The sequence below is a fragment of the Dunckerocampus dactyliophorus genome, chromosome 5, assembly GCF_027744805.1.
Source record: "Dunckerocampus dactyliophorus isolate RoL2022-P2 chromosome 5, RoL_Ddac_1.1, whole genome shotgun sequence".
NCBI classification, from domain to species: domain Eukaryota; kingdom Metazoa; phylum Chordata; class Actinopteri; order Syngnathiformes; family Syngnathidae; genus Dunckerocampus; species Dunckerocampus dactyliophorus.
Window position 1 is genome coordinate 28,138,021 of NC_072823.1, and position 23,345 is coordinate 28,161,365.

General features: G+C 45.3%; 1 protein-coding gene across 7 annotated transcripts; it reads left to right on the forward strand.

The window, feature by feature from the left end:
- Positions 1–5,381: 5,381 nt before the first annotated feature.
- Positions 5,382–23,319, forward strand: hdac10 (histone deacetylase 10). 7 transcript variants are annotated; one of them, XM_054775740.1, is made up of 20 exons: positions 5,382–5,532; positions 6,566–6,700; positions 6,796–6,853; positions 12,238–12,276; positions 12,362–12,459; positions 12,539–12,643; positions 12,720–12,788; positions 12,874–13,000; positions 18,733–18,798; positions 18,881–18,940; positions 20,134–20,223; positions 20,297–20,403; positions 20,472–20,539; positions 20,673–20,880; positions 20,962–21,037; positions 21,650–21,732; positions 21,802–21,858; positions 21,935–22,187; positions 22,453–22,653; positions 23,185–23,319. In XM_054775740.1, the coding sequence occupies exons 1-19, from the start codon at positions 5,474–5,476 to the stop codon at positions 22,624–22,626; spliced, it is 1,932 nt and encodes a 643-aa protein (XP_054631715.1). In that variant the 5' UTR covers positions 5,382–5,473; the 3' UTR covers positions 22,627–22,653; positions 23,185–23,319. The 7 variants fall into 7 exon arrangements, 4 of the variants coding, with proteins under 4 accessions (XP_054631715.1, XP_054631717.1, XP_054631716.1 ...); XM_054775742.1 differs by lacking the exon at positions 18,881–18,940; XM_054775741.1 differs by having other exon boundaries at positions 22,453–23,198.
- Positions 23,320–23,345: the final 26 nt, after the last annotated feature.

The window sequence follows — 23,345 nt, forward strand, 5'->3', positions numbered from 1 at the left end:
TTTTATAGTTTTACGCACAGAAAACACTTCAAAATGTATCTAAATGCATATAAATGATGAATGAAAAGGACAAATACACATTTAGGGTTATTTTTACCTTCATTGAAGACGTGAAGCAAAGATGTGCCAACGACACCCTTTCATTCCCATTTGTATGCACTTAGAATTGCTTTCTGCATGTAAAACTATAATTTCATCCATCCATCCATCCATCTATCTTCTTCCGCTTATCTGAGGTTGGGTCGTGCCCCGCCTCCTGGCCTGGCTCCAGAGGGAAGCCCCGGTGACCCGTGTCCTGGCAAGGAAAGTTAGGTCCATGTATCTTGCTCATCACTGGGGTCTTTTTGAACTACGCTTTGTCTGGTCCCTTACCAAGGATATGTTTGTCTTGGGTGGCCCTACCAGGAGCATAAAAGCCTCCGACAACTTAGCTCCGAGGATCATCAGAACACGGAAACTCCTCCACCTCAATAAGGTGGTAGCTCAGAGAGAAGAACAAACATTACTCTTTTAAAAAACTATAATTGCCCATCCATCCATTTCTATGCCACTTGTCCTCACTAGCGTCACGGGGCTATGCTGGAGCCTATCCCAGCTGACTTTGGGCGAAACCGTAATTATAAAACAATAAAATCGTGCTTTGTGTGAACATTTTTTAGACAACTACACCGTCAACCATTTTGCGATAAAAAAAAAAATACATTAAGAACACAGTTGGACTCACGCAGTGTAATAACAACATGACAAGACGAACGGCGTATTGTACGCTAACCGGAAAATGTACACAAACAGAGGCAACATTTCAGTCTAAATTTTTGTTATAAAGTTTATTGCATGATAAATGAATTTCCACGAGACATGAATCAATGTTAAAAAATGTCATATTTTTGTAGTTTAGAGCGTATGAAACCTGTTTATGACTTTCTAAATAAGTGTTTTAACATTTTTAGAGCCCTGCAGACATGAAATAACACCCCAACAGTCACTTTTACACTCCTATTATTCTTTGTTTACATCACATTGCTCAGACTACGGTGTGACTGCAGGGTCATAACAGACGGCCACCGCTAGCATAGCAAGCTATCGAGCTAAGTCCAGGACCACAAGGCTGGCAAACAACTTTTACCCACAGGCCATCAGGCTTCTCAACGAAGCACTCACACACGCCGCACACAACACACGCACACACTCATAAGACTTTATTTATTTACTTGTTTATTTATTTATTGGTATTGATGTCTCTTCTGTTCTTGTTGCTGAACTTTGTGGTATTAATGTTTCTTTTGTTCTTATTCATTTTCTTGTGTTTTTCTTTCTTTTTTGGGAGAATGAACAGAACAAGAATTTCATTGCATAGCAGAACCACCTGTTTTACTGTGCATATGACAATAAAACTCTTGAATCTTGAATCTGAATCTGAACTACAGTAGTTAAGCTCTCCAATTTACTTATTCTAAACTTAAGAAAGTGCTTCAAACAGAGTGGAGTAGGAGAGCAAAAAAGACAAAAACCTACCACTTCCACACGGAATGTGAGGAGAACCTTTTTTTTCACTCTATCTCAGCCATGGCATGCCGGCTCGGGTCTGCTGGCTCAGTAGCCTCCATGCAGTTTGAAAGGTAATGTAATCCAACGCCATGTGACCACAATTGTATTATATTTTTTGACAAATAGTCAACCACAAAACAGCGATCGTTTATTACCGTAATTAATTATATTATTTGGAAAACCGCGATATAGTGAGGGAGTGATATTTGAACCACGATATAGCGAGGGATTACTGTTGGCTAACCGAGGTTCCACTGTATTAATATTGGACAAAAAAAAAAAATCATTAAAAAAAACATTTGTTTGAACTCAAACCTTTCTTGGGTTTTTTGGCATTTTGTCAATTTCATGGCCACACTTTTTCAGCCATCTTATGAATGATACTGCAAGAAGCCATTTTTCTTCTGGGCTCCACTCGTGCGTTTCTGTATCTTGATGCATTTGTTGCATCAACCATCTTCATCATTTTCAATGAAAAAGTAGTAGTAGCAAAGTCCTCATGTCCGCCACAGAGGACAAATGGAAAATGGGCTCTGTTCCATTCCAGTGACTGTGTAACCATGTGACTACAATCCTCGGGTCTGGAGCATTACGCCAAATTAAATACCTGTGGGTGCTGCCACGCCCTAAAGTGGTAGTGTGCAGTGACACACTCACCCTCTTTACATCCTGGCCATGAGAGCTTGTGTCAGTTGGTGTGAAAAGCTCTCCATTTCCTCACGGATGAGCGCTGATTCGGCCTGCTGTGGGTTTCTCCCTGCACCCCTCTGGCATTCCATGGATCTCCTACCGCTGTTTAGTGAGTATTTTCACTCCCGTTTTCCCGTTATGCCGGGAGTAGTATTACAGTTCTGTATTGGGATTCGCTCTTCTCGTTCTTTGACTAATGAGTGATGCAATTTACAGGTTCCGACTGTTTTTATGATGAGTGATCATCAGCGTTTGGCACTGATGGGTTGACTCCTGGGGCACAGCCCCTTGCAACACAGTTCTTGAAGGGTTGGAACAGGCGATGCCCAGTGAAGAGGCTTTTGCTCCCTCCTTCCGATCACATTTGCAGACCGCCTTTTAGAGGTGTGTCGTCTTCCTGGTTGGGCATCATCCTCAAATTGAATCTTCCTGAATCCTTTGTCCCCTCCGCTGTTCTCCGGGCTGTGATGGATTGATGACACTTTGATTTGTTGTTGACCTCCACTTTAATTGAGTCCTATTATGTTCTGGGACACATTGCGTTTTCCATTTGTTTATTCATATAAGGTGTGACTTGCACCTACATTTCTTGCAACAACCATCTTCATTATTTTGTATTAAAAAGCAGTAGTAGAAGAGATAGCAAGGCCTCACTGGAAAGTTTGTTTTCTCAGTACCTTAAAAATCCTCAAACTATATCTTAAACCTTTACGCTTAAAAACAGTAGTTATTACAGTTACAAAACACAAGACAGTGGCTCCCCGCCTGCATTGCAGCATATTCGCAGGGGGTCTGCAACTGCAACTGTGTGTCAACTTAAGTCATTGCAACTGCAAATAGCAAGCATCTGCTGTAATTGGATAAATGTAATAACTTATTTCTTTTGTGCCCATAAAACATGCCGTCCACTATAGCAGCTATTCTTGGTCAGACAGACCTTAAATTCCATCAGCTACACCTCCCAAATGTAAGAACAATAAGGAAAACAGATTTTTCAAACCTGCTGAGCTAGGGGTGTCCACACTTTTTCCAGCATGGGCCACATTGCAAAGAAGTTATATATATTTCAAGAAACACCTATATCACCTTGTGTAGGTGAAAAAGCATATTATTAGTATCAACTTTGTTCCTTTTTCCCATTTTTGCTGTTGTTTTTTTTTTTAAACATTTTTCAAATATTTCAACTTTCTTCTTAAATAATCTTTATACATTTTCTTCTCATAATATTATTACTTTATCCCCATAATATTTTGACCATATTCCCATAATATTATTTTTCAAAAATTACAACTTTATTTTTGTTTTGTTTGTTTCTCATAATATTACGGTACTACCGCGCCCCGGAGGGGACATGGAGAAAAAAAAATATGATGACTTAAAAAAAAAAAAAAGAACGAACAAAACTCACCTCACACATCAACGGTGTTCTCCTCTTCATACTACAGCAAAGACATTGGAAAAATGTGCTTTTAAATAATATTTGGCATTTTTTATTGTTTAAAAAAAATGCAATTCTGTAACATGTCCGTTCAATAGCTTCACTTGGCTATTGATTTGTGAGGTGAATTTTGTGGACCTACTCCTCTCAGAAGTGAAGCTGTTGAACGGACATGCGACAGAATTGAATTTATTGACGATAATTCTTATGACAATTCCCCAAAACTATTTAAAAGCACATTTTCCCAAAGTCTTTGCTGTAGTATGAACAGGAGGAGGTCAATGATGAGTGAGTTTTGTGGTTCTTCTCTTGACAAAACTGATTCTATTGAAAGTACATGTTACAGAAGTGAATTTATTAAACAATAGTCATAATACAATTCCCAAAAATTATTTAAAAGCACATTTTCCAAACTACTTGTTGTAGTAATACCAGGAAGGAGTCACTGATGTGTGAGGTGAGTTTTGTGGTCCTGCACGTTACAGAAGTGAATTTATTAACAACCTAATAAAAACTGCCCTAAATTATGTAAAAGTCAATTTTCACAAAGTTGTTGCTTCGTATTTATTTTTGTAGTTCTAAACATAATCAAGGTGTTTTTATTTACTTTTTTAATCTATCATACTTATGTTTTTTTTCCTACATCTCATATGCAAAAAATATGCAAACTAGCCAACGACGTCATCTATGGGCTTCCAGCCAAAAGCTACTTTTCTTACTGAGGAGTTGGAAAAATTGATGCCAACCGGCATAATACAGAAGAAGAAGACGACATTTGTAGACAGTCCCTGCGCTCCGGTCTCGCTCATTGAGATCAAGATAAGTCAGGCTGCACAGAAGACGGCTCGTTTTGATAAAAACTGTGTTGTAGCTGTTTGTCTGTCTTGCCACGGTTGGAAACAGGTATGGTTTGCTGTGTAAGAACCATTCAATTGGGAGTTATTGATCCCGGCAGTTTGAATATGTTTCTAACTTTACTGCAGTCTCTTTTGCGTTCCCTCGCAAGAGTTTTGCGTTTTCTTGCAAAAGTTTTGCGTTATCGCTCAAAAGTTTTGCGAGCTATCGCAAAGGTTTGTTCTTTTTTTTTTTTACCCATCATATTTTTTTTTCTCCATGTCTCCTCTGTATAATATTACAACCTAAAAAAATCATGTTTTTTTTTTATATTTCAACTCTATGCAACTAAAACGACATTATTTCCCATAATATTACCAATTACATATTATTATTAAAATGAATGTTATTCTCGTAAAATGTCAACTTTTTTTCCTATTAATGTTTTCACTTCATTCTTGTAAAATTACGGCTGATTTCTCAATTTTTGCTGTCGATTTTGTTTTTTTTGTTTTTAGTTTTCTTGTTAATAATTAAATTTTTAGAATGTTCTGCAGGCCAATAAAAAACAGGAGCGGGCTGCAAATGGCCCCCGGGATGCACTTTGAACACCACTGTGCTAAGCTAGCTCCAGTTGTGTATGAGAAAAAAAAATGAATTGACTTTGAGTACCCACAGTGAGCAAATAATTACAGTCTTTGATGATTAAAAACAAAAACACATAATATACAGTCATGGGAGAAATTATTAGACCACCATTTTGTTGTCATTGTTATATTTGTCCACTCGAAGGTACCTTTAGTACCTTTAGTTTCAAGTTCACGAGCTAAAGACGGCGATTACCAGTACTGTCCAGGGGAAGGCGCTGTGATTCTTCATAGCTAAACATGGCTCCCCACTTCTCTCGCGATTGTTTAAACGCAGCCTTTTCCCCCCGACGGACCTGAAGACATAACAGCAAAGATGGGGACAGCTTTAGTTTACGATGAAGAGATGACTCGCTACAAACTGCTCTGGTTTGAGTAAGTAAGGGAAACAGGAAAATTGACTATTTAGTTAAGACCACAACCGGGTAGTTGTTCATCAAATGCTTCGTTGCACTAACTTTCGGCCATTCCATCAATGATATACAAATAATGTATTCGGATTTACTGTGATTGGCTGGCGACCAGTCCATATAGGCTCCAGCATGCCCCCGCGACCCTAAAGAGGAGAAGCGGTATAGAAAATGGATGGATGGATGGTATTCGGATTTACCTCACTTTAGCTATTTGTAATTTCGGTCGTTAAATGTTATCACAGTTTATCATTTCTATATTTAAAGCGTTTGTATGTGTGTTCTTGTTTTTGAAATTGGGTGTAACTGTGCAGAAATAACACTGTGTTTATAATGCTATTTGAGGAAGGAACTGCGATGGTTGTTCTTATTGTCAGTCGGACGAGTTAAGCAGGTGTACCGCCTTGTAACTACCGGCGCAATGGATGTAAATTTATAACAGTTGTAATTTAATAATAAGCGTACTGCATACATAAGGAAGATAATGTCATTATTAGTTTGTCGCACGTTTAAAAAAATATATATATTTTGTTCCGTTAAAATAAGTGTTCTATTGAAATGCATTTACATAAATATGTAATATATAATGTAAATATGTATATAATATGTATATAATAAATAATAAATATGTAATGTAATAAAATCTTCTAACCGCTTTGAATAAATGTTTATACTTTATATTTGATCAATCATTAATTACAGGTACGATTTTATTTTACTGAACTTATTTAAGAAGGTATTGTTACAACAGTTCTCAAAATATATACAATAATTATATACATTTTATTTATAGGCGCCTTTCTGGACTCCCATTCACACATTATTATATTATATATTATGGTTATGTGGTCCTTTTAAATTAAGCATTAAACTGTCCCAATAGAGAAAAAAAATTACACTATGGGCAGAGATGTGAGGAGAAAGTGATTGTTATTACTATTCTCTTGACTAATAATGTCAAATTGAATGAAAACTTAATAATAAAAATGTGCTTCCAGTCCAGCCTGTGAGATTGAGACACCTGAACGTCTGACAGTGAGTCATGAAGCATTGGTCCGGAAAGGACTGGCTTCTCGATGTGTTTCCATCCCTGTCCGAGAGGCCACAGATGATAATATTCTACTGATTCACAGGTAGGTCAATGTCCTAAATGTTTCCATATTCAATGGAGTACTGCCAAAATGTCAGCATAATGACAATAAAGTAATTTCATATACTCTCCCTATAGTGAGGAGTACCTGGAGGCAGTGAAGAAGACCCCCTACATGATGCTGGAAGACCTGAAGGTGTCACGCCTGGCGTAGACACTAGTTTTACATTTTGGGTACAGGTTATTATTTGTGGCTTATTTCCTTTCACTTGTTCATTTTCTGCTTTTGTGTCATCACACAGACCCAGGTGATCTCTAGTTGGGCGGAGCTACAGAACAGGCACAGCTGTGCCTCATTGTCGGTCACTCCTTTTTTAAGCTCACCTGTGGCGACTGGATGGCACTCGGTGATTCCTCGTGGCAGAACCTCCAAGCCAAGATCCGTGCTGCTGCCGTCGGCCATCCAGTCCCGCCTGGTTTTTCCTCACGGCTTTGTGGTAGCTCCGCCTGACCAGCTTTGGTATATTTTTCAGTTACAGTATATCTTGTTCCATTTTTCCGCGATGCCCTTTTCTTTTCCGTGGCATCGTAGTTTTTTGTTCCTGAGCTGCTTACACCAGTATTAAAGACTCTTTCTCTCATAACTCGTGTACGCCTCTGCATACTGGGATCCAGACAACTGTCATACAAACCCTCACAGAATCACCGAGTCAATAAGTATGGATCCCGCAGAGGAGAGTCAGGTCCAGATGGCTCTTCGGGCTCATGGCCAGCGCATTAGTGCCCACGAGCAAACGTTGAGTGACTTGACCACGCTGGTGCGCGAGCTGCACGCAAGTATCACGGGAGCCCCGCAGACAGCGGCTGCTGAACCAACGCAGCCCGCAGCAGCAAGCGATACACTTGCTGTATCCTCCCATTTCGCTTTCCGTGAGCCCAGCATTCCACACCCAGCAAGGTATGGCGGCGACTTTGGCCAGTGTCAGCTCTTCATACACCAGTGCTCCTTGATCTTCGCCCAACAGCCCCACACGTACGCCACGGACTCCTCTAAAGTGGCATATATGCTCAGCTTGCTCTCCGGTCGTGCCGCCAGTTGGGCCATGGCGATGTGCGAAAGCAAACCGGAACTGTGCTCCAGCTTACCTCTCTTCACGGCAGAATTCCGGAGTGTGTTTGATCACCCCGTAAGGGAACGCGAGGCTGGCGGCCGCCTCCTTACCATACGTCAAGGCGCCGCGTCCGTGGCGGATCACTCAATCTCCTTCCGGATCTTGGCAGCAGAAAGCGGCTGGAATGAGAAGGCTCTGCGGTGTGTCTACCTGGCCAGTCTCAACGCTCGCCTCCAGGATGAATTGGCCGCTCGGGATGAGACCCGCTCCTTGGAGGATCTCATCTCACTCTCCATCCGCCTCGACAACCGCCTGCGGGAGCGCAGCGCACAGCGGAAGGCGGAGCCTCTTCCACCACCCCGGCTTGATTCGGCTCCACAGCTTGGTCTTCGTTCGAACCCGCTGCTTCCACCCTCCAGCGCCGGGACGCCACTAGAAGACGCCGAGGGGGTGGTGCCCATGCAACTCGGAGGTAGTCGTCTGTCGGCGGCGGAGAGGAGCCGTCGCCGAAGGTTGCACCTATGCCTCTACTGCGGGGAGGCGGGCCACAACATCGCAACCTGCCCAGCCCGGCCCACAAGACGTCGTTCGTCGTCCACTGGGGATACGCCTCGGGGAGGAGGACCCCTCCCTCTCACTCAGGCCTCGGCTTCGTCATCCATGGTGGGACGTCTCCAAATAGAAGGTACTCTTTCTTGGCCGGGGGGAACGTGTCCTGTACGGGCACTTATTGACTCGGGGGCTGATGAAAATTTTATTGATTGTGGACTGATTAATTCTATGAATATTCCAGTTTCTAAGATGGATAATGTTAAGAATGTCCGTTCTCTTGATGGGCGCCACCTGGCGAGTATTTCCCACCAGACACACGCGGTCTCGTTGCTGCTTGCGGGTAACCACCACGAGGTAATTAAGTTTTTTGTTATTCCGTCTCGTTCAGCCCCGTTGGTGCTTGGGTTGCCCTGGCTGCAGCGGCATAATCCTACTATAGATTGGTCTATTCTTAAAATTTCTAATTGGTCCACCTTTTGCCATAGTCATTGTCTCCGGGCTGCCTCTTCCCCTGTCAGTGCTGTTAAACCTTCCACCTGTACTCCTCCCGATATGTCATCTGTACCCAGAGAATACCATCATATTAGTGAGGTTTTTTGCAAGATCAAAGCATTTTCTCTTCCCCCCCATCGTCCATACGACTGCGCCATTGATTTGTTGCCGGGATCTCCTCTCCCCTCCTCCCGTTTGTACAATATTTCACAACCTGAACAACATGCACTGGAGGAATATATCTCATCCTCCCTGGCTGCGGGTCATATCCGTCCTTCTTCCTCTCCGCTTGCAGCTGGGTTCTTCTTCGTTAAAAAGAAAGACGGTACTCTACGTCCGTGTATAGATTTCCGCGCCCTCAATAAAATTACGGTCCGTAATAAATATCCTCTGCCCCTCATCGATTCCGCTTTTACGCCGCTTCATGACGCGGTCATATTTACTAAGCTCGACCTACGCAACGCCTATCATTTGGTGCGGGTACGGAGAGGGGATGAATGGAAGACTGCCTTCAACACACCGTTAGGGCATTTTGAGTATTGCGTCATGCCCTTCGGTCTCACTAATGCTCCTGCCGTGTTTCAGTGCCTGATCAATGACGTTCTTCGTGATATGATCGGCCGGTTCGTGTTTGTTTATTTAGACGACATCCTTATTTTTTCTCGTTCCACGCAACAACACAGGCAGCACGTCAGTATAGTCCTTCAAAGACTGCTAGAGAATAAGTTGTACGTTAAACCCCAGAAGTGTACTTTTCACATGTCTTCGGTGTCGTTTTTGGGTTTCATTGTGGAAAAAGGGCAACTCAGACCTGACCCAGCCAAGATCCAGGCTGTGGCCCTCTGGCCCATTCCTACATCAAGGAAGCTGTTGCAGAGGTTCCTGGGTTTTGCCAATTTTTACCGGCGTTTTATACGGGATTTCAGCAAGGTGGCGGAACCTCTGAATAAGCTCACATCATCTAAAGTTCCCTTTTGTTGGTCGCTGGAGGCAGACCGAGCCTTTCGGCGCCTTAAACATTTTTTTATTTCCGCTCCGGTGCTTGTTCATCCTAACCCTACTCTCCCCTTTTTTGTTGAGGTAGATGCATCTGACACCGGAGTCGGGGCCGTGCTCTCCCAGCGGTCCACAGCGGATCAGAAACTGCACCCCTGTGCCTTTTTCTCTCGACGCCTCTCACCAGCAGAGAGGAATTATGACATTGGCAACCGAGAACTTCTGGCAGTCATACTCGCTCTCCAAGAGTGGAGACATTGGCTGGAGGGGGCGGCTCACCCCTTTGTGATTTACACGGACCATCGTAACCTCTCCTACATCCGTTCTGCCCAGCGCCTTAACCCTCGCCAAGCGCGGTGGGCCCTCTTCCTCACGAGGTTTGATTTTTGCATCACGTTCCGCCCTGGTTCCCTCAATGGAAAACCTGATGCATTATCCAGGATGTATTCCCCGGCAGTGGAAGAGCCGAAGTCAGAGACTATCCTCCCCCAGTCTCGGATTCTGGGTGCCCTGCGGTGGGAGATCGAGAGACGGGTGGCAGAAGCCTCCAAGGATTCTCCTCCTCAAAGTGGTTGTCCGCCTGGCCGCCTCTTTGTCCCAAGACCCCTTCGCTCAGAGGTCCTGGTCTGGGCTCATTGCTCTAAGATCGCTTGTCACCCAGGGGCCCGACGTACAGCGTTTCTTGTCGCTCAACGTTTTTGGTGGCCAACCCTTCATGCGGACACCAAGAGCTTTGTGGCGGCTTGCTACAACTGTGCACGAGGCAAGTCGTCCCATCAGGCGCCAGCAGGACTGCTCCACCCCCTCCCTATCCCGTCTCGCCCTTGGTCTCACATCTCTTTGGATTTTGTCACCGGTCTGCCCTCCTCAAGAGGATTCACTGTTATACTCACTATTGTGGATAGATTTTCCAAGTTCACACACTTCATACCCCTCCGCAAGCTCCCTTCCTCCATAGAGACAGCCAAGTTACTCATTCAGCATGTGGTGCGCCTTCACGGCATCCCTCAGGACGTGGTGTCGGACAGGGGCCCTCAATTTTCCTCTGCCACATGGAAAGCCTTTTGCAAGTCTCTGGGTGCATCTGCAAGTTTATCATCTGGCTACCATCCCCAATCCAACGGACAATCGGAGCGCGCCAACCAGGACTTGGGGGCAGCACTGAGGTGTGTGTGCCAGCAGCGTCCTTCTTCGTGGTCCACGTATCTCCCATGGGTAGAGTACGCCCACAACACCCTCATTTGTTCTGCGACAGGCCTTTCCCCCTTTCATGTGGTGCACGGCTTTCAGCCCCCCATTTTTCCCTCCCAAGAGGCCGATTGCACTGTACCCTCGCTGGCCGCATTCCTTCGCCGTGCCCATCGCGTCTGGCGCAGTACCAGGGCCGCTCTATCCCGTACGGCCAAGCGTAATCAGAGGCTCGCCAACCGCCACCGCAAACCAGCCCCCGCCTACAAGCCCGGCCAGAAGGTATGGCTGTCATCTCGGGATGTCTCCCTGGCAGGAGAGACTAAGAAGCTAGCGCCCAGATTTATTGGTCCCTATGAGGTAGAGCGGATGATCAATCCGGTGACGGCTCGCCTAAAACTTCCCCCTTCTCTCAAGATTCATCCGGTCCACCATGTTTCCCGTCTGAAGCCAGTGGTCTCCAGTACTCTGAGCCCCCCATTGGCGACCCCCCCACCTCCCCGGCTTGTGGATGGTCATCTTGCCTACACCGTCAAGGAGATCCTGGACGCCAGGAGACGAGGCAGGGGTGTGCAGTTTCTGGTGGACTGGGAGGGTTATGGTCCCGAAGACCGTTCATGGATATCCCGGCCGCTTATTCTCGACAATAACCTCATTTCTGATTTTTACCGTAGGTTCCCAGACAAACCAGGTGGTCCACCAGGGGGCGTCCATTGAATGAGGGGGGGGAATACTGTCACGCCTGGCGTAGACACTAGTTTTACATTTTGGGTACAGGTTATTATTTGTGGCTTATTTCCTTTCACTTGTTCATTTTCTGCTTTTGTGTCATCACACAGACCCAGGTGATCTCTAGTTGGGCGGAGCTACAGAACAGGCACAGCTGTGCCTCATTGTCGGTCACTCCTTTTTTAAGCTCACCTGTGGCGACTGGATGGCACTCGGTGATTCCTCGTGGCAGAACCTCCAAGCCAAGATCCGTGCTGCTGCCGTCGGCCATCCAGTCCCGCCTGGTTTTTCCTCACGGCTTTGTGGTAGCTCCGCCTGACCAGCTTTGGTATATTTTTCAGTTACAGTATATCTTGTTCCATTTTTCCGCGATGCCCTTTTCTTTTCCGTGGCATCGTAGTTTTTTGTTCCTGAGCTGCTTACACCAGTATTAAAGACTCTTTCTCTCATAACTCGTGTACGCCTCTGCATACTGGGATCCAGACAACTGTCATACAAACCCTCACAGAAGGACTTCACCTTGCAATATGGGGACGTCTACTTTCACCCAGTTAGTGGTATTACTTTCTCATCAAGAGCTCCTGTGGTCTTCTTCCAGACAGGTGAGCAAGTTTTTTTCTCACATTGTGCTCTAGAACATCTATCACTGTGCCAAACTGGCCGTGGGAGCCGCACTGCAACTGGTAGATGGCGTTATGACTGGGAAAGTGAGAAATGGCATGGCTCTGATCAGGTAAGGCAATCGTTGTATGTGTAATTGTACCGTAGAAAATCAGTGACTCAGAGTACCACATGTCTCTGCTTGTCAATAGACCCCCGGGACATCACAGCATGCGCAGTGCTGCCAATGGATTCTGCGTGTTCAACAATGTGGCCATAGCAGCCAAATATGCTCAGCAAAAATACAGAGTTCAGAGGTAATGTGGCTTGTTAACGAGGAGTGTTTTTTTAGTTATATATTTTTTTACTTATTACAGCTTTGTGTATTTGCAGGGTGCTAATAGTTGACTGGGACATACATCACGGTCAAGGAGTACAGTATGCCTTTGAGGATGATCCAAGGTATGTACGTACAAACTAACCAAATTAGTTTTATTTTATTGTTTTATACGCTGTAATGTAATGTATATTTACCCTCTTTCTCCAGTGTTCTTTACTTCTCTTGGCATCGCTATGAGCACCAGAAATACTGGCCTAACCTTAGAGAATCAGACTATGACTGTGTTGGCAAGGACAAAGGTGCTGGGTTCAACATAAATGTGCCATGGAACAAGGTCAGTGACAGTGACTCGTTTTTAATCATTAAATAAATGACTAATTATCACAAAAAATAGATTTCAAGCAGCTGCAAACACACTCTACAGGTACCAAATTTGCAGGGATGCTAACTTACCAACCTATGGAACCTCACTCCATTCACCCCAGACTGTATTATATGCAAATTGCAATATTTACGATAATTTTTTAACACAACTCTAAATTGCTCAAAGGTATGAATGTGTGATTGGTTGTTTGTCTATATGTGCCCTGCGATTGGCTGGTGACCAGTCCAGGTTGTACCCCGCCTATCGCCCAAAGTCAGCTGGGATAGGCTCCAACATATCCCTGCAACCCTAGTGAGGAACAGTGGCATACAAAATAGATGGATGGGTGGATTTTTTTAACACTTGCTAGTTACAATGTTACTATAGACATGCTAACTTCGAACCTCACTCCATTAACGTTTCATCAATCGGTGTTGTAGGTACATACATTATTGCTGTATTTATAACAAACCTCAAGTTGAATGTGCTTTTTTTTGCTTGCGACATGCTAACTATGCCTGGTATGGGAACCTCACTCCATTGACTTTCCAGCTGTTGCTATGTACAATATTGCAGTGTATTCATATGAAAATGTATTATTTTCTGTTTCAAAATTATCCTGCACCACAATTTTTTATAGACAAGCTAAATCTGCCTTTTGGGAACCTCACTGCATTCACTTTCCAGTCGCTGGTGTATACATTCTCATTATACATTATATTCATACGTTGTATTCATAAAAAATAGTGTTTTCTGGTTCAAAAATGTCCTGCACCACATTTTGTGATAGCCATGCTAACTTTGCCTGTTGGGAACCTCACTCCATTCACTTTCTAGACTGTGTTGTAGGTTTATACAATAATTCTACATTTATAACTTGCTTTATTTTGTACTTCAGAACTGTCTGACACCAAACTTGGCTCAAAACATTCTAGCCCGGCGTGGTCAGGGAGCTTCCCACCACTGACTTTGCGGTCTATGTTGTAGGTGTTACGTTTTGCAGTGTGTCCGGACCCCAGATGCAGAGGCGAGAGGCCGTGCAGGTAGTCAAAGTCTTTAATGATCCACAAAAGCTAACAAAAGGCGATGGCGAAGAAGGTTACACGATGAAAAAACTAAAAGGTAGTCCTGGCGGGACAGGTAGCTGCTGGAGGCACAATACGAAAAGATAAATTAGGTACAGCTAAAGAGACGCACTAGAGTTCGTGGGTGAGTAGGTGCCATAATCTGGCATCTCACAGCTGGCAGCACTAGGCATAAATAGACAGATGGCGATAGGAGTCAGATGCGCCCAGCAGCTCTGCCTCCAGCCGGGAGTAAGGGATCTAAGAAAAAAGAAAAACACAAGGAGAAGGCAGGAAAACAGAACAAGGAAATGTGAGCGTGACAGTATCACCCCCCACAAATGGGCACCGCCTGACGGCCTACCTGGCTTCTCCGGGAAACAACTGTAAAAGTCCGTCAAGAGAGTGGGGTCTACAATAAGGGAGCGAGAGACCCAGGAGCGGTCCTCTGGGCCGTACCCCTCCCAGTCCACCAGGTACCGGAAACCCCTGCCCCTTCCTCTCACGCCTAAAATGGCCTTGACCAAAAATGCTGGATGGCCATCGACAAGCCTGAGAGGAGGGGGAGGCCTCAGGTCGCTGGAGGTGACGGGCTTAAGGAGGGAGATGTGGAACGGCGGGTGAATCCTGATGGAATCCGGTAGGCGAAGCAAAACAGAGGAGGAATTAATGATGCAATCAATAGGGTACGGGCCAATGTACCTGGGTTGTACCTTTCTGGAATCCGTGTGGAGAGGCAGATCCCGGGAGGATTGCCACACCCTCTGTCTAGGCTTATAATCCGGAGCCGCAGTGCGATGGCAGTTGGCCAGGCGTTGGTTCTGCTCCGAAGTCCGCGCCAAAGCTGCCCTGGTGTTGCGCCATGCCAGGCGAGCGGTGTAGGACACCGAGGGGACTGCCAACTTAGATTCCAAAGAGGGGAAGGCCGGAGGCTGATACCCATAGGCCCCATGAAAAGGAGAAAGGCCGGTGGCAGAGCTAATGAGGGTCTTACGTGCATACTCTATCCAGGGTAGGTTGGAGCCCAAGAGGCAGGTTGCTGATGGCACAAGCAGTGGATGGCAGCCTCCAAGTCCTGGTTGGCCCCTTCCGTCTGGCCATTCCTCTGAGGGTGATAACCAAACGACAAGCTGGGCCACGCCCCCAACGCCTTGCAGAAAGCCTTCCACATGGCAGAGGAGAACTGTGGCCCCATGTCCAAGACAAAATCGAGGGGGATGCCATGGACCCGGAACACGTGAAGAAAAAGCAGGTCTGCTGTCTCGAGGGCTGAGGGGAACTTGGAGATGACAGTGTTGCCTTTGGATGATGAAAGGCCTGTAACAAAATCCAGACCCACATGGGACCAAGGATGGGGGGGAATGGGCAGCAGGCGAAGGAGTCCAGCTGGAGCCTGATGGGATGGCTTACTCCGGGCACAGATGGAGCAGGCTGCCACAAGCTCCTTGGTGTCCGGACTAAGTGAGGGCCACCAGAACCACTGCGAGAGGAGGAACATAGTGCGGGATACTCGTGAGTGGCACGCCAACTTCAACTCATGTGCCCAGCGCAGTATGTCGGAACAAAGTCCTGGAACCAGGCACTTATTAATTCGGACAGCCAGAGAGATGAGGTCGTCGAGGCCCGAGGTGGACTCAGATGGAATCATGTGGTCTTTGATGGCATCTGACAGTCCGGAGAAGAACGCATCCAGGAGCGCTGAGGGGCTCCATTTAGGCTGCGAGAGCATCGAACTCTATAGCGTAGTCACATACCGTATGCTGCGCCGCCCTGGGTGGAGTCAAAATAGAGCACGCGAAGCCTCTCGGCCTGGGAGTGTCCTTTTGAAAACATGTTTAGGGTCCTGGAGAGGCGGCGTAGGAAGAGCAAATGGTGGATTGGCTGTAGCCCAGGCAGCTGCTCGCCCAGACAGGGCGACGAAAGCAACCCGGGCTCGTTCAGAGCGGAAGGCCCCCGCTTGAAGCTCAAAGTGCAGATCGCACTGTGATAAGGAGTGCACATCTCCAGTGTAGCCCGAAAAACGCTCAGGCCTTGAGAGCAAGGGCAGGCGGGCCGGCCTCAGCCGCTGCGGGAAGGTCTGGGAGCATCGGAGTTGCTTCGGTAGCTGGAAGAGGTGTGAAGGTGGCGCTGTGCCGATAGGTGGGTGTGGATCTGGGCCTCGAGGGCTTCCAACCAAGCGTCTTGTCTCTCGGCCATGTTGGTCATGCAGGTGCCCAGAGCGCCGACCTGCTCTTCCTGCTCGCCCAGGCGTTGCGCAAGATTATGGAGGTATGCAATAGGATTGTTAAAACTGCACGGGCCAATAATAAATGTGATTTGTTTTTGTAGAAATAAAATTAAACAAAAAAACAGCTAAAATTCGAAAAATAGAGCAAATAGAGCACTAGGGTCGCGGGTATGCTGGAGCCTATCCCAGCTGACTTTGGGCGAGAGGCGGGGTACACCCTGGACTGATCGGGCACATATAGACAAACAACCATTCACACTCACATTCATACCTGTGGACAATTTAGAGTTGCCAATTAACATATTTTGATTAATTAACCTCCTTTTTGGAATGTGGGAGGAAACCGGAGTACCCGGAGAAAAACGAGATTCACACCCAGGTCTTTCCGATCTCCTGACTGTGTGGCCAACATGCTAGCCACTAGGCTACCATGCGGCTCTTACAATATTTATAGCAAACCTTATTAGTTTTCTAATTCAGAAATGTCCAGCTTCAAATTTTGCTGAAGACTGCTAACTTTACGTGCTTGGTGAGCCTCACTTAATTTACTTTCACCAGCCTGTGTAGATCCATCCATTTTCTTCTGCTTATCCGCGTCCGGGTTGCAGAGGCAGCAGTCTCAGTAGGGAAATCCAGACTTCCCGGTCCCCAGGCACCTCTTCCAGTTCCACCGGGAGGACACCAAGGCGTTCCCAGGCCAGCTACTTCTTCAGCCTGTCACCACGACTGTCACCGACAGTTTTTCCACCTGCTGCTCCAATCGGCTGCCTCAGGAATGGAGGCATGGAAAACAGCGCATTCAGACTCGATATCCTCGTCCTCACCCGGGATGCAGGCAAATCTCTGTGAGAGATGAAGACTCGACGAACAGGAGACTCTGCCAGACGTTCCCAGCACACCCTCACAACATGTTTGGGTCTCTCGGGTCTGTCCGGCATCCTCCCCCGTCATCTAATCCAACTCATCACCAGGCGGTGAACAGTTGACAGTTCAGCCCTTCTCTTCACCTGCATGTCCAGAACATGCGGACGCAGGTCTAATGATGCGACTGCAAAGTCGATCATTGACCTGCGGCCGAGGGTGACCTAGTGCCAAGTGCACTTGTGGACATCCTTACAGTATGTTAGAACATAGCGTTCGTTATGGACAAACTGTGGTTCGCACAGAAGTCCAATAACATCACAACGCACGGGTTCAGATCAGGGAGGTCATTCCTCCCAATCACGCACCTCCAGGTCACACTGTCATTCCCAACATGGACATTGAAGTCTCCCAGTACAGCTACGGAGTCACCAGCTGGGTTGCTCTCCAGCACCCTTCTGATGGACTCCAAGAAGGTTGGGTTACTCTGAACTGTCGTTTGGCGCGTACGCACAAACGACAGTCAGGATCCTTTCCCCAAGCTGAAGGCGTAGGCAAATGACCCTCTCATCCACTGGAGATGACTCCAACACAGAGGCACCGAACCGGGGGGCTATTAATAAGCCCACAGCCGCATCTCCCCTGCAGCAACTCCAGAGCAGAACAAGGTCCAGCCCCTAGTTGGTTCCAGAACTCAAACTGTGGGTCGAGGTGAGTCCGACTAAGTCTAGTCGGAATGTCTCAACCTCTCGCACAAGTTCGGGCTTCTTGTCCACCAGAGAAGTGACATTCCATGTCTCAAGAACCAGATTTGGCCAACGAAGACCAGTTACCTAGGCGCCCGCCCTTGACACACCACCCAAAACACATAGCACCGGGCCCTTGTGCTTGCCCCCGCAGGTGGTGGGTCTACGGGGGATAGATCCCGTGTGGCTTCTTTAGGCTAGGCCTTGCCGGGCCCCACGGGTGAAGGCGCGACCACCAGGCGCTCGACTGCGAGCCTTTCCCCCGGGCCTGGCTCTAGGCCCTAGAGTCTGAGGCTGAGGCCCCAGTATCCCATGTCCTGGTGAGGTACGATCCGTCCTCTTGAATTTGTTCATAGGATCTTCTGAATCCCTCTTTGTCTGGCCTGCGTCACCTAGGACCCGTTTGGCTTGGGACATCCTACCATGGGCATATAAGCACCGGGCAACATAACTCCTAGGAACACTCGGGCACTCAAACCCCTCCACCACAATAAGGTGGTGATTCACAGAGATATATAAGCTATTACATGTGTAGATATATAAGCTAGTACAATATTCATAAGAAGAAGAAACATATTTTCTTCTTTAAAATAGTCTAGCAGCACATTTTACTTTGACATGTTAACTATGCCTGGCCAGGGAACCTAACTCCATCCACCAGTCTGTGTATATGCTGTACAGTATTTACAACAGATATTCTTGATTAAGAACCAACAGACTGGTGTACAATGACCATTCAAGTATGTCTCCTGGGAACGCAGCTTCTGTTCAATGCCTTGATGGACTTTCTTATTGTCTTTCCAGACTGGAATGCAGAACAGTGACTATCTTGCCGTCTTCTGTCACGTTCTCCTGCCAGTCGCCTATGAGGTGAGACAAACGATTCACGTTAAATAGTAACAGATGTCAGGTAACTCATTAACTGAACTCTGAACGGAAATTCCTGGCACAGTTTTGTCCAGACCTGGTGTTGGTGTGCGCAGGCTTTGACTCCGCCATCGGCGACCCTGAGGTACTGAATGATGCATCATAGAACCTTTTTATTTGTGCTAATTATTAATATTATTATTTACATGCAATGTGTTGTCACCTTAAGAAAAAATCTCACATTGCTTCAAATACGCAGAGTAGCGTCCCTGTCTTTGCCATGTGGACCACATACTGTAGTGGTCTAGAATGCTGGCAGACCAGCCAGGACACCTTGCATGTTGTATTAGTGCTAGTTTTTGCTGCCGAAATAATCAAGCCATGTTCATTTCCAGGCATTTATTGTACCTTTGAATTTCACTGCCTCACTCTATCATGGTTTTTCAAAAATATATTAATTAATAAATCATCTCTGTTTTGTTGTTGACTACGGCCAATTATGAGTAAAAATATATATATTTAAGCAAATTTTATGCCATAAATTAAGCATTTTCAGGCATTAAAATGGCAAAATTAACTAAAATACAAATACTGTATAAGGCATTCAGAACACGCATTCAAAGGCATTGTGATGATATGTAGTATTCTACACTGATCACTAGGTGTCACTAATTTTACACTGATGAGACTTTACCCACCACAGGAAGTATTATACAGAACCCGGAAGTAAAAAAAAGAACGACAAGGAACTCTCCCAATGCTAACATGTGTGAGTCTATGTCATGCCTTATATGTCTTGTTTTCTCTTAATATGTCTACTATGGTGAGTAATATAAGATTGTTAAGGTGACTATTGGTGTACTACAGTATGTCTTTTCTTTTCCTTTCGGCTTTTCCCTTCAGGGGTCGCCACAGCGAATCAATTGCCTCCATCTAACCCTGTCTTCTGCATCCTCTTCTCTCACACCAACTACCTTCATATCCTCTTTCACTACATCCATAAACCTCCTCTTTGGTCTTCCTCTAGGCCTCCTGCCTGGCAGTTCAAAACTCAGCATCCTTCTACTACATACATACATACTACAGTATGTCTAGTGGGCTCTTATAATGTTAGAAAACGTATTTAGAGGGTTGTGAAGGTTTTTAACTACAAAAATATTCAATTTTATAAATCAGGAATCCTACTTAGTGGAAATTCACTTATCATGTCTTGAACTAATTAACCGCAAAAAATGACGGAATACAGTTCATTCACTGGCTTGTCTTATTTAGCACGTTCTTGCGGTTTGTTTGGATTTACCGCAACCATTCCTTACTGTATCTTGAATATTTTTTCAGGGTGAAATGTGTGCCACCCCAGACATTTTTGCTCACCTCACGCACCTGCTGATGAACCTGGCTGGAGGGAAATTGTGTGTAGTTTTGGAGGTCAGACAATAGATGTGACATGTTCATTTACCATATGTACACTGTAATAGAAAACGTCATTTATTTTATTTAGGGAGGATACAACCTGACTTCTCTCAGCCAGTCTGTGTGTCTCACTGTTCAAACTCTGCTTGGAGATCCTGCGCCCCAGCCTGCAAACCTCCCAGGACCTTGTAAAAGGTTCTATCATACTGCGATTCAAATATTTGTTTGTTGTACGCAATGTACTCAAGCTGCTTCTATTTCAGTGCACTTGAGTCCATCCACAGCGTGCGCTCAGCTCATCGGAAGTACTGGTCCTGCCTTAAACATGCAGGTATCACTTTAATTACCACAAATTATAATTAGGACACCACACACTTTTTTGAATGAAACTCACCTACTGAATGCAGCAAATGAGGAAAGAGAGAAGGGAATTATTTTTTTTTGTGTTATTCACCCACCTTCAGCTGAAAAGCCCCCCGCAGACGTCAGCACAAAGCGCACAAAGCTGGAAGAAAAGCTGGAGGGTGGAGAAGCCACCGTTAGCAAACCTGACTTAGCCTGGCCTGAGCCTTCCGTACATGTCCCACCTCCCTTGCGCACCGCAGCAGTGCTCCCCGAGGGCGTGGCTTGTCCCGACAGATGCTGCAGCTTACCCTGGGATCCCGATTCAGAGTATGAGCCTGTTTTTGTTTCATTGAGTTGAGTGTAATTGATGAATGATGCTTTTTTTTTTCTCTCTCTCTCACCATTCAGAGAATGCTTTGACGGTGACGCTGTCTCTAAATTATCCAGTCTCACCACACTTGTTGGGAGAATGGAGAAGAATGAGGTACAATCAGGAAAAAAAAATCTAAATACACAGAGCCGGCTGGCCCATTAGGAAATACAGGCAAATGCTGGGGGGGCCAAAATAATTTTGGATAAATTTTACAGAGTAAAAATCATGCCAAAATCTCACAAACACACAAAACGTGTTTTATGTATGTATTTGTTTGATTGGTATGTTTCTTATTTGCAAAACAAGATGCATTCGTTTGTGATTGATTTGTAATTGCAGAACCACAAAGAGTTTTGTGTGGTTGTGAGGTTTTGGTATCATTTTTGTTGTTGTAAAGGTATTTTTATATTGTATTTAATATTTTTTTGTATTTATTTGTAATTTGTTGGCCATCTGCGTATACAAATCACCGATGGGGGGGGGGGGGGGGGTGAATTAATAGTTCTAGTGTCAAGCTGTGACCGCTATTATACACTTAGATGAACTGCACAGACACATCTTAAAACTCAGATATACCTAATTAAGTGTACAAAGACGTTAGCCAGCCACATGTTAGCAGTCTACACCTACTGCCTATGTGTGATGATATTTCTGAGGTCAGTACCCTTTTTGTATTTGCTTCTGTGTGACCTGCATTTTTCCTTACATTTTATTGCCTCCCAGATTCGTAACGGCTTGGCCTTGGTGAGTGATGTCTCCATGGTGATGGCGCCTCTCATCAGGCATGCGACTGCTCTTAAACAAAGGTACAAACATGAGGATCTAACTTTTTTTTTTAAATACGATGAATTGTGACTAAATCATCTTTTGTACAGAGTTTTGGCTGTATGTGTTGGAGACACTGGGGTCCTGAGTGAGCTACCAGGGGGCGGGTGAATATCGTTCATCATGACTCATCGAATAAAGTAATCAAACTGAGTGAAATGATGAGACAAGGTCCACTTTTAGGAAAACACTTACAGTGCACTTCAGCAAGGAGGCGCCAGAGAAGCACAGATGCAGATATTACATACCAGTGCGCCTCAAGAAGAGCTTCATGCAGGCTGCCTTCAGCCTCCTCTTGCCTCTCGGCTACGAGTACGACCCCGGTCTGGTCCTGCTGGCCCGGAGGTCAGGTAGCGGCATGGGCGAGAGTGCGTGGCAGCAGCTAGTTGGCCTCATGCAAGGCCTGGCTCAGGGTCATGTGCTTGTACTGCTACAGGTGAGAATGCAATATACAGTACTAATGTAGTACACACCCTAGTGGTGAAGTTGGTAAATTGCAGTTCCATTAAAAACATGATAGTATTTGGTAAAATTGTGTAGAAATGCACTGCATCAAACTGAGAACTGTTCCTAATACTTGTCCCCTTGTGTAAATGAATAAGATACAAAATATTAGAAACACATCCTATTATAATCCCGTGCAGCCACATAAAACATGAAACTACTACCTTTCCTACTCCTCTCTTGTGCTTCCATATCAGGAAGGTGAGGAGGCCCTGGTGGGTCTGACAGCATCCTCCCTCTCTGGGAGCCCTGCATCCTCTCTGGGGCGACTTCCTGCTCCACTAACTGAGGACGTGGAGGTGCTGGAGAGCCTGAGACACCGGCTTCAGACAGACTGGAAGCTACTGCAGACGTCATGTGAACTAAAGTGAACTAAATAACACCAACAACAACTTTAGGTACGCTTGCACCAACTTTTTACAAGAGCTGTATTCATTTATGCGTGGGTTTATTATTGTGGTTTGCAGCAATGCATGTACAACTGCATTGCCTCATACTGGCGTCCTAATATCTTGTTTTATGCAGCTACACCACTACAATCACAATAATACACATACAGGTAAATTAATATATATTTGTGTCAGACAATTTTTGTATATTTTTTTCTCATTAATAATGTACAATGTAGTGTATAATAATTGGATGAAATTGGGCACGGGCAGGACTTAACGACTAACTGTCCAAAAGTCATTCATCATTTGTCTAATGATGATAAAACTTTGAGGATATCTCTATTACATGTATGCTAGCGTGTATTTTAAAGCATTTTCACCACAACTCATAGGGTGCGTCACAAATGTCATTTGTCCCATAGAGGTGTCCTAAGTTTTCTTACATTACTAAGAAATTGTTATAAATTCCGAATCTTCAATAAAGCAAAGAATGAAACATGGTGAATGTTAAATGATTTGTTTTTGTCATTAAAACAGTGCAAGAAAGTGAAGGTGATGGCCACTGAAGCTGCAATCAATTTTGGAAATATCTTTTTCTTTTTCAGAAATAAAAATAATAATTGGATCACTTTTGACATGCCTGATTGTGAATTATATTGACCACAAGTTCCATAAAAGTGCTAATGGCTGATTTGTGT

Coding starts and splice junctions, on each gene's coding strand:
- hdac10 (XM_054775740.1), top strand. CDS start 5,474: ATGGGGACAGCTTTAGTTTACGATGAAGAGATGACTCGCTACAAACTG. Junction 12,789..12,873: donor GCCTTTGAGGATGATCCAAG/GTATGTACGTAC, acceptor CTCTTTCTCCAG/TGTTCTTTACTTCTCTTGGC. Junction 21,859..21,934: donor AGTGAGCTACCAGGGGGCGG/GTGAATATCGTT, acceptor GTCCACTTTTAG/GAAAACACTTACAGTGCACT.